Source organism: Mytilus edulis, chromosome 1, assembly GCF_963676685.1.
Source record: "Mytilus edulis chromosome 1, xbMytEdul2.2, whole genome shotgun sequence".
In the NCBI taxonomy this organism is placed as follows: Eukaryota; Metazoa; Mollusca; class Bivalvia; order Mytilida; family Mytilidae; genus Mytilus; species Mytilus edulis.
The window spans coordinates 116,433,166-116,450,386 of record NC_092344.1 but is presented as its reverse complement, the minus strand read 5'-3'; the positions used below and the strand labels follow the sequence as shown (position 1 = coordinate 116,450,386).

Here is a 17,221-nt window from a genome sequence, read left to right as displayed (position 1 = left end):
TCAAGTGATACAATCTTCCACATGCGAAAGTCTTTTAGGCATTAAAATTGACCCTTCCCTCACATGGACAACCCAAATTGACTTGATCTGCTCAAAAATATCATCTAGACTATATCTACTATTAAAGATTAAAAAATTTCTAAATCTAGACTGCAGAAAATTATTCTATAATGGTTATATCTTGCCACTTATTGATTATTGTTGTATAGTGTGGAGTAGTTGTAGCAGTGAGGGTTTAAAAAGGATATTAAAATTACAAAAGAGGGCTGCTAGATTAATACTAGAAACAGACCCATTCGCTCCTTCTGCACCCTTATTCAAACACTTAAACTGGATGACAGTTGAACAGAGAATAAAATATCATAAGTTAGTGATGACATTTAAGTGTATTAATAATGATGCCCCATCATATCTTACTAACAAGTTTCATTATGTTTCAGACAGAAATCCGTACCCCTTGAGAAATGCTGTTCAAGGAAACCTCATACTCCCTAAACCAAAAACAGAATTATTCAAAAAATCTTTTATGTATTCTGGACCATTCTTGTGGAATAATTTGCCAATACCGTTAAGAAATATTACAAATATTAATTCTTTCAAATACAAAATAACAGATCATTTATTGAAATCAACCTAGCTGTATAAATAATATAAAAAACTGATCATGTCATCATGTTTATTTTTTCATCACATTTTATCAAGTTGTATTGAACATTATTATCACACTTGACTTTTTATGCTAATGTATGTATGCAATGTACTAGTATATGTTTGTGTTTTGTTTGATTTTTCATTACGAGGGCCTCAGGGAAGATTAGTTATATAGCTAACTGTGTAACCCTCTTAAAATAAAGTATTGTTGTTGTTGTTGTTGTTGTCTTCCACTTGTCCATCTGTCTTCCACTTGTCCACCTGTCTTCCACTTGTCCTTCTGTCTTCCACTTGTCCTTCTGTCTTCCACTTGTCCTTTTCAGGTATTGCTGATAAGAATACTACTCTTTGGTCAGAACCTCAAATGTGATGTACTTTCTGATCTCACCTACATACTGATTGCCAAGTTTTTCAATATGTTGAATGTATCTAAACTTTTTAGTCACTCATTTCTCTGGCAAGGCTGAACAGAATTACTTCATTTTTAGTTAACAGTTGAACAGTGATGAGTTGTAACATATGGGCACTTTTAGAATGTGTCAGAAAACTACTTTCTATTTATATATATTCTGACCAACAAGTAGAGTACATGCATAGCATAAAATAAAGAAATATACATGTCAGCAAGATTTTAAATGAAACCAAAGTTGATAACTGGTCAGAGACCACAATTGTTGTACTTTGATTTTCGTTGTCCACGAATGTAGTCCCTAGTGTGTACAGTGTGTTACTTGCCAATTTTTTTTATACCCCTTCCAAATGTATTTCTCTATGTTTTATACCTCAAGTAGTAAGTCAAGGGATGAAATGAAACTGTCAAAAAATTTGGGTAATGAATTTTAATGTAAAGTAGTGATTTGGTCCAGTTGAAAAAGGTTAAAAATTAGCACTTCGGAAGCTGTCAAAAGATTTCAAGACCCCCTTAACATAAAATTGTCCATATTTTGAGTTAGAGCCGATAAAGTTTTCTATAATTTTGATATAATTTGTCCCAAAAGTAGTACAACACTCTAAAATTTTTATTGAGAAAGCGCAGGTGGGATTTTTTTAATTTGCGTTTATTGTCAAAAAGAAATGCACTTCTAAATAATTGTGGTCTCAGACCTACTATGTCCCTATGGGTAGTCAATAGTAGATATTGAGCAAGTTAAGGTAGCAGAAATATTTGTGGGTACTTGGTTCTCTTAAATTAAAGTAATTTAAAGTAATTGTATGGATATTCTATGTGTATTGCAGGTATCATTTAATGAGGCTGTCAACAAAGTCTCCAGTGGAAAAGATTCTATAATATTGGAACTAAGAGAGAAAGACGCATCTTCAACTGAGAAACTGAGAGTAGCTCAAGGTTAGTGTAAAATTGATTGTAGGAAACTTTCATGTCTTTCAAATGGATAATGTAGTTTTTATGAAATTAGGAGTTATCCTGATATAAAATGGTAAACTTTGCTTGAACAAAACATTTACAAACAATTAAAAAACAAACCTGTCATGTAAAATGAGTTTAAAGTTTAATTTCATTTTCTTTGTGATTTGAAAAGTTATGAACACATGCCAACAGAAAAAAATATGATGTAACTGTAGAAATTATCAAACTTGTATTCATCAGTCAATTATGGGTAGTATTAAAAGTGACTGTTCAAGAGAAGTGACCTTTCAAATGACATGAATGAGGTTCCCAAAAATAATCTGATTTCATCTTCGCACATGGCTTGGCCTGGGGGAATTATTTACATATATTCAATCGGTAGAGTTATTGCTTTTGCTAGCAGACAAATAAATAATGGTTGATTCTAATGCTCTAAATTTGAAGAAATCTTTGCAAACAGGTTCTGATACTTATTTTGATCTCGATACTGAATACATATATCTTCAGTCATGATTATATTTTGATTGTTAAAAACAAAAAAATTACTGTACCAGGTAGTTAAAAGTTGAAATGCCAATTTCATGTGAAAATTAAGCAACAACTTACCATGTTAGACAGGTCACTGATGAATGATCACTTAAGGTTTGACTGTACAGGTATGATGTTCATGTAAAATATGGTTCAATTTTAGAAACAATAGATAAACTTATTGAAGAAAAGAGTAAAGTTGAAGACATAAAGACACGTGCAATGGCTCATCTCAGTGACAAAGAAAGGGAATTTACGTAAGTATCTAAGCATAATACACTCACACATAGTTGATCAAGAAAAAAATGGGTTAAACACCAAACTGGCTTTACACAAACTATTAAATACACACAAACTAATAGGGATAGATGAAAACAACAGCTAAAGCTCAGTCAGTATTGTATGACATAAAGTATGATTCCCTTTCATTTGTAAGTTGTCCTCTGAGTAATTAGAAGGAAAGAAGCAGTTACAATAATGTCTGTTGTATAACTGGTTATCTTAAAATAAAAAGCAAAAACAGTTCAAAGAAAAAGAGTTGAATGTATCAAAACAGGGTGCATTATTGCATTTTTCATCATTGTTTTTTTTATAGGAAAAGTAACATACATTTCTTTAATATTTTGCACTGCAAGATTTACTCTTCATATTGTGTGTCACATGCCCTTTTTATTGACAAGTTAATATTTTGAAATTGTGAAATTTTAGTGCTTCCAAAAGATCACTTGAAGATGATGTGGCGATGTTAAAACAACAGCTAGTTCAATATCAGCAGCAAATACAATCCATGTCTTTGTCATCAGCACCTTCAGTTATGGAAATTAGGTAATTAAATAAGTTATAAGTGAAAATATGTTCATGCAAAATAATACTTTTAATTTTTTGTTTATGGTATTATAATGCTTCATTTTCATATGAAAGGGAAGAAAAAAATCTGTATTTGTTAAAAACATACTGCATTTTTTACAAATAAACATTCAACTGGCAATTTTTTGCTACTGAAATAAAGTGAACATTTTCAGCTTCATCATACCTGTCAACCTATGACAATGAAAATGCAGGTCATGACCTGCATTGAAGAATGAAATCTCAAGTCATAACACGTACTGAATTTCGAGCTGAATTTCAGTATTTAGGGGACATTTTTCTTATAATTCAAAGTTTCCAAAGCATGTTCACTTGGTTAGGTAATCTAAAATTTTATTAATTATTATTTCATTGCACTTTTAAAATTTGTGTAACACTGCCTCAATCCTTTTCTTATTGATCCCCATACAATTAAAACATATGATTATCATTACATGCATAATATCAACTTCATTACTAATTTCATTTTCTATAATTGGAACTTTTTAATATTTTTAATTTTTTATATTTCAAACTATAATTGTAACTATGTGAATTACTTGACTGGCTTTTCAGCCCTTAACCATCTTGTGTAATAACTAGTTATTGAAATTAGAGTAAAGTAAAATAAAGTTAAACAACTATTTATTTTATTATTGTATTACAGTGAGTTGACTGTTAGTGTTGCTCTCCACCAATTGCAACTCATTCAAAATTTTGACCAAATTGCAATTTGTTTTACCGTGAGTTGCTTATAGGTGTTACTGTAAAACTTTACCTATAGCTCAACCTGTTTTTAAAATTGACAATACAATAGGGACATTTAAATTGACCAGTTGGTATTGTTAGATTTAAATCTACCTTGATGCTACCTGTAAAAAAATTTATTCACCCAACCCAAAGTTTCAGCATGCTTTTTTCCTGAACTTTTTCTTACCTAGGATTATTCTATTGAGAGATTTTTATTTTACTGTCATTCAAAATATTAGGAGTTATCAAGCCAAACAAGAATGACTATATCATATATGTTATTTTCTTGCAGTTTATTTAAAATTGCACTACATTTCATCTTAATGTTTGCATAGCCACTACTAGCAGTGTTTAACCCTTTCAACGCTACACAAAAAAATAAATTTTTTTTGTGTTCATTCATTAGAACAGTATATTCCTTTTCAGACTGCTGTATCTTTTTTATTATAAGAGATACAGAAAAAGTTATTGCATGAAAAATGCTCAGTAGAGTATGAACTGTAATGTTATGCAGTTATTTCAGTAAAAATTTTATCAGGTTACCTGCATTTTCAGGTAATTAACAGGTAAAAGGTGTAATTTGTTACATTTGTGTTGAATTTTGAATAAAAACTACTTTTCGTCTTCATCTATTTTGTTTTTTTATCTGCCATATAATAAAGAAGACACTAATTGCTCGATTCCGTAGCGTATTGCACCATACACAACGTATTATGTAATTATGGCACAAATCAGTGGCTCCGTCCTCAAAATTTTCAGTCAACCTCCGTTTTCCCCCCTTTTTCTACGTCTCGTAATGATCGATCAAATCATATTTCCCACACGAATTGAATGTAATAAACACATTGAGATAACAAGAAACCTTTTAACTAATCCTCGTCATCAGTTTCACAATAGAAATGCTGAAATATTTCCATATTTACAGCTTCGTTTTCGATTTCCGCCATTTGCATTTGTCAAAATATTTGTTTTTATTTTCCTTCTACTGCATGATTTTACAATAAAAATTGCCGGGATTTCAAGCGCAAATGAGACCTTGCATATCCTCGATTCATACAAGGAAAAATTAGAGAGGACCCCAATGAAAACCGAATGGTTTAAGTGTCCTTATGAAAAATCTGTTGTCATCGCGGCATATGCCGCGAATAGCAGTGGCGGACGGCGTATGTCATCGCGGCATATGCCGTGTATAGCGTTGAAAGGGTTAATACCCTAAATAATTCAGTCGTAATATTTCACTCACTTTTATGAAACATCAAAATCATATTTGAATAAACAATTTCATTTATTTTTTTACACTGATATTTGACATCTCATCCAGAATTCCAAAGTTTTTAAATAATTCCCAATTTTATTCATTTTTCACTACTTCACTAGATTTTTTTCTAAATCCATAGTATAAATTCTGATTAACTTCCCATGATATACATCCTAATTTAACAGGTGCAGAATCTATACATAATTCAGAATCTTGTAAATTTTTTTTTTCATTTCCATTACTATATTCCAAATAGTTATCCTCACTTTACAAATATTTTGTAAGATTTTATTTATATTTTTACTATATATCACTTGATTTTTCTATATCCACAGTAAACATTTTATTTCATTTCCTATTATAAATTTCCAAATCAAACAATATTTGATCCAGAATTTTATAATGACTATTTCCAATTTCACATTCACTTAAAACATTTCCCCACGTTAGGAATATTTTAGAATATTTTACTTTCATTTTTCACTTTATCACTAGATTAGACTATATCCACTGCATTAACAAATTAACTGCAATTCAACATTTTATTTCATTTCCCAGATCCCATTTAAATGGTAAATCATCTTAAGTTTGTAATAGATCCCAAATTAATACTGAATGTTTTTAAAATCACATTTAAAGCCACAGAAACATGTTGGATGAACTCACACTATATCTCCTACTTGAATTCCAGTTTTGAAATTTTTTAATCTTTAACATAACTAAATCCCATCGTATGAACATTTGAATTTCCTTGAGCAAACACAGCATTTTATGCACAAAAGCCCCACTAATATTATAATAGATTTCAAAGAAAAAACACAGCAAGGTATACTCCAAACTTATTTTCGAATTTTACATGTACAACATCATATGTAAGCCCCACAAAACAGTTTGAATGAATTATTTCCTCCTTGATGTCCATCATGACAATAAAATCTTGAAAAAAACACATCACATTTTAAGAAGCAAAATTGCTATAAAAAATCTAAGAAGTGAATTCAAATAAAATAAATCCAATATTGTATGCACAATGACACCAAAAGATTTCAAACATTGCAAATAATAATCAAAAATGAGAATCTTGAAGGGATATGTGAAGAAATGAACAACATATCCATCTGAAAATTTAAACTGTAAACACCTGAACAGCTATTTCTTGTTTCACTGGCAGCTGGACAATATTATACTATATATAAGGGTTAGAATTTTAAAGAAGCATTTAGTGTGTAAAAACAGTTTAATTTTCAAACATAGTAATACATATTTAATTTAATCTTTTACTGATTTAGAATTTTAGGTAAAAAATAGATAAATTATATATATCAGGGATTTAAAACAATGAAAACCAAAACTATTTTCTTCCCTATCAATTTTTTAATAGAATAATCCTAGGTAAGAAAAAGTTCAGGAAAAAAGCATGCTGAAACTTTGGGTTAGGTGAATAAAAATCTTTACAGGTAGCATCAAGGTAGATTTAAATCTAACAATACCAACTGGTCAATTTAAATGTCCCTATTGTGTTGTCAATTTTAAAAACAGGTTGAGCTATAGGTCAAGTTTTACAGTAACACCTATAAGCAACTCACTGTATTAAACCAAATTGTTCAACTGGTCAGAATATTGAACAAATTGTTCAGTCAAAATGTGAACGTGCAAGGTGATAAAATAAAATATACTTACAATCCTATAAGACTTTAACTCAACTTTAATGATGTTGTGACAAAATTAGTTTATCAGTTTGTATAGTTATATTATAGTCATTTCCATTCTGAAGTGGAACTGTTTATTTTGAATTGCTATAAAATTGTCCAAACTAAGCTTTCATATAGTTTTTCTTTCTAAAAGTATTCTATATTTATAAGAATCAGATATCATTTTAAATAAAACATCATATATTCAGTAAAATATGTGTGAAATAACAATATGCTATTGATAAGTTTTCAGGGGAGATAACCTAAAATATTATTCTTTTTAATAAAGACTTTTTGAAAGAAAAGTTATTATCTCCCCCATGGAAACTTCCTACAAACATATATTGCAATTTTACACATATTTTACTGAATATGAAATGTTTTAATTCACTTAATGTCTGATTCTTATAAATAATCATCATTAAAGTGGAGTTAAAGTTTTATAGGATTGTAAGTATGTTTTATTTTATCACCTTGCACTTTCATGACTTGGCTGTGGTTTTCTACAGCAGTTGGTTCAAATTTCTGACCAGTTGAACAATTTGATTTTATAAAACAAATTGCAATTTGGTCAAAATTTTGAATGATTTGCAATTGGTGGAGAGCAACACTAACAGTCAACTCACTGTAAGGTATGAAAATGATGAAAATTAATATTTCAATATGTATTTCAATTCTATTTGTACGAGATTTAATCTTTTTTACCCCCAACAATATTATTTACGACCTAAAGCGAGCCTAAAGCTAAGGTAATTGGTGATAATTAATAGTGTGTTTGACACCAAAGCTGTCAAGTGAAGCCATGCACTTAATGGGTCACTAAATTTGACAGTTTACACAGCTAGCTCAACTTCCTGTTCATGAAAGAATTACGAATTTGCCGATATTTCAAAGGAAAATCACTAATGAAATCAAGGCTAAGAAATTCAGGTCAAAACGGGTTATTTTTCGGAATTCCTGGGTTATTCAATGACCCGGCAGGTGTCCCAGATGATCCCTCAGAATTTCGAAAATCTCGGTCACACCCGCAGAATACCGGTCAGTTGACAGGTATGGCTTCATATGTCTCTTGCAAGCTGGTATTTAAGGAGAATCAGAAATTGTTAAATACTTGATAAATACTTCAATAAACACAGTCATAAATTCTGGAGAGTGGTATTTGGATTTAAAACCACTTGTTGCAATACCATTTGATGCCAAAATCAAGAGTTATCAAAAGTGGTCATTTCAATTAATTAAGAGGAAACAAACTTTTTAAATGCATAAAATGTTGATATAGCCTTCAAATTTCTGTAAATGTCCTTGAAATATAATTGATATTTTCACATTTACAAACATTTCATGTTAATTTGTTCATTGTACATACAGTAATAAAGCTTGTGTTATATTACAGTACACTAGAGGAAATAGAATCTAAGTCAAAAATATCCATGTTGGAAGAGGTGAGAATATGTTTCACACAAATTTTATTCTAAATCATAGTTCAGGTCTCTCATTTGTTATAATCAATCTGTTGGTTCAGAAAAAGACATGAACACATTAATTGTTTCAAATTTTTCATATCAGGGCCTTTTATAATCGATTATACAGTATGTTTGTTGTGCCCCACTTAGGGGGAATATGTTTGTTTGGTCTGTGTGTTTGTTCATCCCGATTCAGTTTAAAGTTTTTCAAGGAATATTTTGATGAAGTTGATGTTCAATCAACATAAGACTTATTACACATGTTCCCTTTGATATGAGCTTTCTAATTTTAATGCAAAATTCTAGTTTTTACCCCAATTTCACAGTCTACTTAACATAGAAAATGATACTTTGAGTAGGGCATCTGTGTACTATAGACACTTTTATTTTCCTTTTAAAGGACATATGGTTGCCTATGATTGCTTACATCCACTTCATTTGAACTCTTGTGCCTAGTTGTCTCATTGTCCTTATTTTTAATATGAAACTGTATTTTGTTTATGTTACCAATTTGTTGCAGATATTTCAAAAAGAAATGAGCAATTTTAAAATGTGAAAACACCCTTTCTTTAGAATAAGATAATCAGATGTAATTTCTATATAAAGTTAAGGAATGTGATATGATTGCCAATGAAAGAACAATAAATCATTGAACAACTATAAGTCACTGTACAATTAGTAAAACCCATTACCTTTTCGTAAGCTATAAAAGGCTGTGACTTTGACAAAATACAAAACAAATCAAAGAAAACCAATGGCATGATTAATGTACAAAAAAATGAAAATCATTATTGATACACAGCAACTGATGACAACCACTGAATAACAGACTCCTAACTAAGGACAGGAATGTACAGAATGTGATGGTGTTAAACATGTTGGTGAACACTCAACCCTTCCTCTTACCCAAAAACAGTGGTATGAGAGTTCAACATAAAATCACATAAGAACAAATTGCAAAATATATGTATAAATGATATTTGGTAAAGCTGTTAATGTTTGAACATTTCATCAAGCCAGCTGATGTTGAAATTACTATATTATAACAGGAAGTAAAACTTAAGGAAGAAGAGATTTCTAGAATGGAACAGAAATTGGTTAGTAGCTAATATTATATATATAAAAAAAATACTTCCTACACTTTAAACAATGCAATCATAATGATTTGCATGTTTAAAATCTAAATCATTTCATTAACATTAAAAATTATTGAATTTTAGTAATTTATTTAAAACATTGTATATTTTAAAACATTTTATATTACATTTTGTATTTTGCATTGATTAAAACACTTTTTGACAGATTTATGGTAAACTAAATATGTTATCCCATATATGATATCCCGAGGTCATGTTATTTTATAATTTATACTGTTTAAAATGAATTAATTAAAATTTGTAGGTCTTGAAGGTTACTAGTGCAAATGTTGCAAATATTAATAACTCCATATGCATTATGTTTTACAGTCTGAAATTACCATGACAGCAAGTACTAGGTCTGTTGTTCAAGACAAAGTATCTATTACTAGGTATGTTTTATGTTACAATTATTCAAAAAGTGTTCATTAGGCCATATTGAAGAACATATGATGTATAGAAAAATGTATAAGGATATTTAGGTATGATTGTATTTTATCATGTGTAGTTGACCATACTATACAGTTATTAATTTAGATAGTTAATTCCAGAGTTATACTATTTAGTTTTGATAGACGTTATTAGACTTTGACCGTTTTTTGGACCATCATAATACATAACACCATGTGAAACGATAGTTATCAAAGGTACCAGGCTTATAGTATAATACGCGAGACATGCTTTTTATGTACATAAGACTCATCAGTGACACTCAGATATAAATAGTTATAAAGGCAAACAAGAAAAAAGTTGACGAGCAATCCAGAAAGTTGTGCCAAATACAGCTAATGTAATCTATGCCTGGGATAAGAAAATCCTTAGTATTTTGAAATATTCAAACATTTGAAAACTATATTCAATGATTATTGACCAAAAGCTTTCATGATTTTGAAGGATGTTTTTTATCATGCACTTGACCTTACTTCATCATTATTTTATTGGAATCACAACATTTGTCTGGCTTATTGTAACACAATAATACTTTGTGAACACAACTCTGATACAGTTTTGAATAGCATAGCTCATCTTAGAATTTTATTATGAAATTATACTGAAAATACAAAAAAAAACCCAGAAAAATCACAAAAGTGTGAGACCAAATACAGGCCTTTGATTCCATGTCCATTGTATACAAGTGTATATTATCTGAACTTTGAAATAAATCATCGTTGTTTTGTTTACTGATTAATGGTAACAGCATCCATAAGATATAACGAAGAGTGATGTATAAACACACATGCTAAAAGATTCAGTCCTAATATGTTTCAGTTTGTCAGATTTCCCTGAATTTTGATCAGTATGTTATTTTATTATAGTTGCAGCACTGGTGATCTGGCCCTGTTCTGTTTGGATGAACGACATGACCAGTATGTTGTGTTTACAATTGGCAGCACACTTCACTTTCTACACAGTGATTGTATAGAACCCTTAGGTTTACAAGCAAGTAAGTACAGTTATTTAAAAGTTCTATAAATGAAGTTGATTGGTTTCTTTTTTTAGCTGTTTTGCATTTTGTCATGTTGAAGTCTTGTATAGAATACTATATGTTATTAGTTGAAGGCTTTACAGTATCCCTTAGTCAATTACATCTCTGTCCTTTTGTCAATGGTTGATAATTGTCTCATTGGCAATCATACCATATCTCCTGAAAAGTTCGCAGTCTTGAACCCTTCAAATTCCATTTATTGTCCTTCCCTATGCCAATATCACCCTGCTCTGTCGCTCTGTAATTCTCTTGTCAAGGCTTCAAAAGCGACCAGGCATTATCAGCAACGTCACAATGTGAAAGGAGAAGTTATCAGCGATATCACAATGTGAGAGGAGGCGTTATCAAGCTAGCATTCGTCAAGCATAAAACTGTCATAGGAAGAAGGAAACGACCAGTTCTAGAACGATAAACAGATAATCGGGTTTTCTTTGTATAGATATTGTAAATTATCAGTCGCTCGACACAATGTGAACCTTTTTAGCTCGTTCGCTGAGCTCACTCTCCAAAAAGATTCACATTGTGGCTCACGGCTGATATTTTACGATATCAATGTGTAGAAAACCCGATAATCTATGCTTATTAATAGATCAATAGACAATTTTAGCATTTTTGTTCACTTATAAGTTGACATCCAAACATTGTATACAGCTCATGGTGCTTCTTTGTTCGAAAACATGAAAATCTTACATTGAGTGCAGAATGGTTTTATTCCAGTTTAGTTTCCATGACAAAAGTTCTTCAAAAATAGGATTGTCTTAGAGGGTAAAAATTGTATCTTTATGGTAACTTAAATTCTTTGTAAAAGAAAGAAGTTTTCAGCTGGTCACTTTGTCACTTCATTAATGTATATAATGGATGTCAGGTCATTTTTGGCAGATTTTTTTTAAACCCAAACTTTTAAGTAATAGGGGTATAGTTTTAGACCTGTTTGTCTATTGATGCTGATAATATTTTGGACAGAATAGGGGAACTAATATTTCTATTCAGTTTTCCAAATATGTTTACAGATCCCAGTGAAAATAGGAAATCTTGGGTGTTGGCAGAAATAACAGATAAAGAGTATTGTCAGGCAAAAAAGGTAAATTAAGCTATGATATAAAGCTATTATATAGACTTTCAGAAGATAATCTTTTTGATTGATGCAAAATCTGTTTCCATGAACTCTGCTCATATTGTAAAGTCAAAATTGCTCACTTACCAAATACCATAAACAATATTCTGGATGACACTGAATTCAAATTTGTACGGTAACAAATACTTGAACTCAATTAAGTATGTGTTATACAGTTTATCTATTAAAAAAATAATCATGAAAAATCAAAAGTTATAGGGGCTTAGGTGGACGAGTTATCTTAAGACGATCTAGTGTATCACTAGCCAGTCAACAATGAGGTTGTGAGTTCGAATTAAGCATGTGGCATGTGCGCTAACTCCAATCTTAATTGACTAGAACTGTCAGTTTTCTTACCGAAGGTCCTTGGTTATGTCTGGGCACTACAGCATTCTCATCAATAAAAACTGACCCCCACAAAATAGCACAATGGTGTAGAAAGTGGCATTAAACACCAATCAATCAATCAATTAAAAGTTATTTAGGCAAAGGAAACATTGTTCTAATGATCTTTGATTTAAAACACAGTGTAGGATGTTTTGTTTTACTTCAATTGTCTTCTTTTTATACTTAAATTGTAATGCTTCAATTGTATTTTTTAGTCCCAGAATAGATTCAAAGTTCCTATAGGTACCAAGTTTTATCGAGTAAAGGCAAAACCATGGGCAAGAGATTCATCACCAAGAAAGGGAGATTTACTGCCTGGAACTTTATCACCAAGAAAAGGGGACTCAGCATCTGCATCTTCATCACCAAGAAAAGGGGACCCTGCTTCTGGATCGTCATGACAACAGCTTAACTATAGAATTCATTAGTTATAAAAATCAAGTGTTCATAAATTAAGGGATTTAAAAATCCCTGACTTTTAAAGAATACAAAGACTTTCATCTTTTGTATATTGGGCTAATTCTGCTATAACAATCGTATATTTCTGTGTTTGACTAACAATCTATTATGTCAGGTAAATCATTTATTTGACTTACATCTTTACAAGTAGAATTGAATTTAAATTTATTAACTGCTTATGAAACTTTTCATCAGAATGACATTTATTGTTTTGAAATATGTATGAACTTGACAACAACTTCAAAATTTTTCATGCTTATTTACCATCATACTAGTTATAAGTTCAACTTCTATTTTTGGAATTTCCCAGTTTGATGTGAATATGATGTGACCATCTTAACACACTAATTTGTGCACTGCTATGTGAATTTTTCAATATAGATTTTATTATTCCTTGCTGTAACTTAAAAATAAAATGATGGCATTCATTCATTATAGTGAATTGATGACCACTGAAAAAATGGTGGAATAAATCAAAGTGATTCATGTTAAGCAACCACTAAAAATGTTTTTTTAATGTGATATACTTACAATTTTATATGTTCATCAGTAACAAATATTTGTGAACACTTGATTGATAAAATTTCCATATCTGTGATGGCATTAAAACACAAAGAGTTGTAATCGCTACACTTTGGTTGTTGAATGAATGATTTATTTTTTGTTTACTTGTTTGTTAAGTTTTTTATTTGTTTCATTGTCTTGTGTTGTTTTTTTGTTTTTTAGTTTATGCACATTACCCAGGGATGTTAATTGATATAAGTGTGAATTTTACCATATTAATCATAGTTACATCATTACATGTTACATGTTCTTTGTCATAAAACTTTAATGATGATAAGATCTTGAAGTGGTCTCAACATGAACCATGATATGGAGATATTTACACTTTTCTTTTTAATGTGAAAGTTCGAAAAAATATGCATGAACTACAAACATGTATTTGATAAAAAAAAATTAGAAAAGCGTTTTAAGAAAAATATAAAACTTTTGATGCAATATTCCCTTTAAGAACCTCTCGTAACAGTGGCAGATCTAAGGGGAGGGTTCCTGGGGTTGAAACCCCCTCATTTTTTTCTGACGATCATTGAATTTGAAAGGGGACATATAGTTGGAACTTGGAACCCTCTCTTTGTCCTGGGTTAGGAATTTTACCTTTTATAAATGTCTGGATCTGCCACTGTGTAACTACAAGTTTACTTGCAGTTAAAGTTGCATAGTGACTGGTCAAGTACTTTCATGAAGAAAAACACAACAAATTATAGTCTTTTTATCCGTGACTCATATGTATATTTCCATTATTTATTGAAGTGAATGTGCATCAAGGTTTGAATATTCTAGAAAAATTATGTGTAATGTTAAAAAAAAATAATCAGTAATTGTCAGTTTTTAGACATTAAGCATGCATGGTGTGCTGTATTACAAGGGAATGTTGGTATACCTTATTAATGGGAAAACAATTTGGGAAAAGCTTTAAGTTTTTTTTTGTTTTTTGTATACAAAGCTTCCTTTATTAATTTTATAAAATTGTCAGTGATTGCTTAATACAAAAATGGCTATACATTTTACATTTTTAGTGCAGATATATAACAACTTTTTTGTCTTTCAATAGCTATCCATATCTCATTAATCTATTATTTTTGACATAAAGAGATGGTTTTATTAACCACAGACAATTCTACACCGATAGTCACAGTGTGCATCACTGGAATTGATAATTACAACATTTGTTTTACTGACGTGAAGGGCTTCAATGTTCAAACATTAGGACCTTAAAAATCACTGCTTTGTAAAGATCAACAGACACACTCTGCTGAAATATACTTTCTTTCCATATATACTTTGTTGTAGATTCTGCAAACAACTAGGAGAATGGTTAAGAAACAGAAAATGTTGTCTTGTCCTTCAATAATTTTCTGTTAAATAATTGAAATCTGACATATTATACAAAACTTATATTTTGCTTGAGAAAAAGTGTTGTAGTGTTCACTATCATTGATGCAGATATCAAGATATGAAAGGTCAATGTTAAGAAAATGTTGATTAAAAATACTATTTTCAAATAAAGATCATTAAAAATTTATCTGCATTCACTAATTAAAATTGTTTTGAATTTTATAAATTATATATATATATCTTATATTGTGATTAGAGTAATTACCCAGTTGTGTTCCTTATTTTCAGTGAAAACTAAAGCTCCTCTCATAAGAATGATTTCACTAAGATGTAAGGTCTCACCATAAATTAAATTTTTATGTTTTTATGTCTTTGAATTTTTGGATAAAAAAAAATATAAGGGAAAGTTGTTGTTAATGACAGGGGGTTACTGTAACAACATATTTCCCTTGATATTAAGATGTCTTTCAGTATGAATTGGGTGTGATAGGGCTTTTATTTTAGTTCATTGCTGTGTATAAAGTGCTTCCAAAATCAGTTATGATATCAAATAATTTATGTATACTAGTTGTAATGTTCTAGGATATAATAAAACTCATATTATGACACATTGTTGTATGATGTATATATTTCAAAATAAAGTATAAGAAAGTTTACTATTAGATTATTGGCATGTAACAGCAAGGTAAATTCCATTTGGTTCAAAAACTGAACAAGAGGCTCTCAAGAGCCTGAATCGCTCACCTGGTAAACAATGCCTTATTAACTAAATTAATAAATTAATGTTTGTTGTAAATTAAACAGAGTAACAAAGGCCATGTACTATCCTGGAAATACCTTTTAAAGCCTCTTAGGAACCTCTGGAAAGAAATGGGCATGAGTTCACCCTACACTTGATTAAGATACAGTCTAGGTCAATCTGATGATTCAAAATACAATTGCTATTAACAGTTTATCTGTATATTTAATAATATTCAAGATAATAACCAAACACTGCAAAATTTCTTTAAAATCATCAATTCAGGGGCATTATACCTGAAAAACCAGTTACCCAATTCGGCTAAAAATTTCAGGACAGGTAGACCTTGACCTAATAAATACTTTAACTTCTTGTCTTATTTGCTCTAAATGCTGGAGTTTTTGAGATATAAGCCAAAAACTGCATTTTACCCTGTGTTCTATTTTTAGCCATGACGGCCATGTTTTTTTGAAGAAATAGAAAATAAAACACAAACTTTATTTTATACACCCTACTGATCATTCAGTTGAAGTTTGGTTGAATTTGGTTGAGTAGTTTTAGAGGAGAAGATTTTTTAAAGTTAGCAAATATGATGAACAAATTGTGAAAAATTGTCATTAAAGGACAATAACCCCGTAAGGGGTCAATTGACAATTTTTGTCATATTAACTTATTTGTAGATCTTACTTTGCTGATCATTTTTGCTGTTTACAGTTTATCTTTATTTTTATAACCCGTTGTTGGGTTGCTGCCCCTGAATTGGTAATTTTAAGGAAATTTTGCTGTTTTTGGTTATTATCTTGAATATTATTATAGATAGAGATAAACTGTAAACAGGAATAATGTTCAGCAAAGTAAGATTTACAAATAAGTCAACATGACGGAAATGGTCAGTTGACCCCTTTAGGAGTTATTGCCCTTTATAGTCAATTTTTAACCATTTTTCGTAAATCTTAGTAATCTTTTACAAAAATCTTCTCCTCTGAAACTACTGGGCCAAATACTTCCAAACTTTAACTGAATGTTCCTTAGGGTATCTAGTTTGTAAATTGTATCCCAAGTTATGATCTATCAACAAACATGGTCGCCATTGCTAAAAATAGAACATAGGGGTCAAATGCAGTTTTTGGCTTATAACTCAAAAACCAAAGCATTTAGAGCAAATCTGACGTTGGGTAATATTGTTTATCAGGTCAAGATCTATCTGCCCTGAAATTTTCAGATGAATCAGACAACCTGTTGTTGGGTTGCTGCCCCTGAATTGGTAATTTTAAGGAAATTTTGCTGTTTTTGGTTATTATCTTGAATATTATTATAGATAGAGATAAACTGTAAACAGCAATAATGTTCAGCAAAGTAAGATTTACAAATAAGTCAACATGACGGAAATGGTCAGTTGACCCCTTTAGGAGTTATTGCCCTTTATAGTCAATTTTTAACCATTTTTCGTA

The 17,221-nt window shown here is 30.3% G+C and overlaps 1 protein-coding gene across 2 annotated transcripts in view; it reads left to right on the top strand.

The window, feature by feature from the left end:
* The window catches only part of LOC139501975 (RB1-inducible coiled-coil protein 1-like), a 39,006-nt gene extending 23,319 nt beyond the window's left edge, over positions 1-15,687 (top strand). For both annotated transcript variants that reach the window (XM_071291291.1, XM_071291297.1), the window contains exons 17-25: positions 1,888-1,996; positions 2,709-2,802; positions 3,254-3,370; positions 8,484-8,532; positions 9,603-9,650; positions 10,020-10,081; positions 11,006-11,133; positions 12,186-12,256; positions 12,892-15,687. In XM_071291291.1, the coding sequence (XP_071147392.1) occupies positions 1,888-1,996; positions 2,709-2,802; positions 3,254-3,370; positions 8,484-8,532; positions 9,603-9,650; positions 10,020-10,081; positions 11,006-11,133; positions 12,186-12,256; positions 12,892-13,077 (864 nt within the window). In that variant the 3' untranslated portion in view covers positions 13,078-15,687. The remainder of the gene's footprint in view (positions 1-1,887; positions 1,997-2,708; positions 2,803-3,253; positions 3,371-8,483; positions 8,533-9,602; positions 9,651-10,019; positions 10,082-11,005; positions 11,134-12,185; positions 12,257-12,891) is intronic.
* Positions 15,688-17,221: the final 1,534 nt, after the last annotated feature.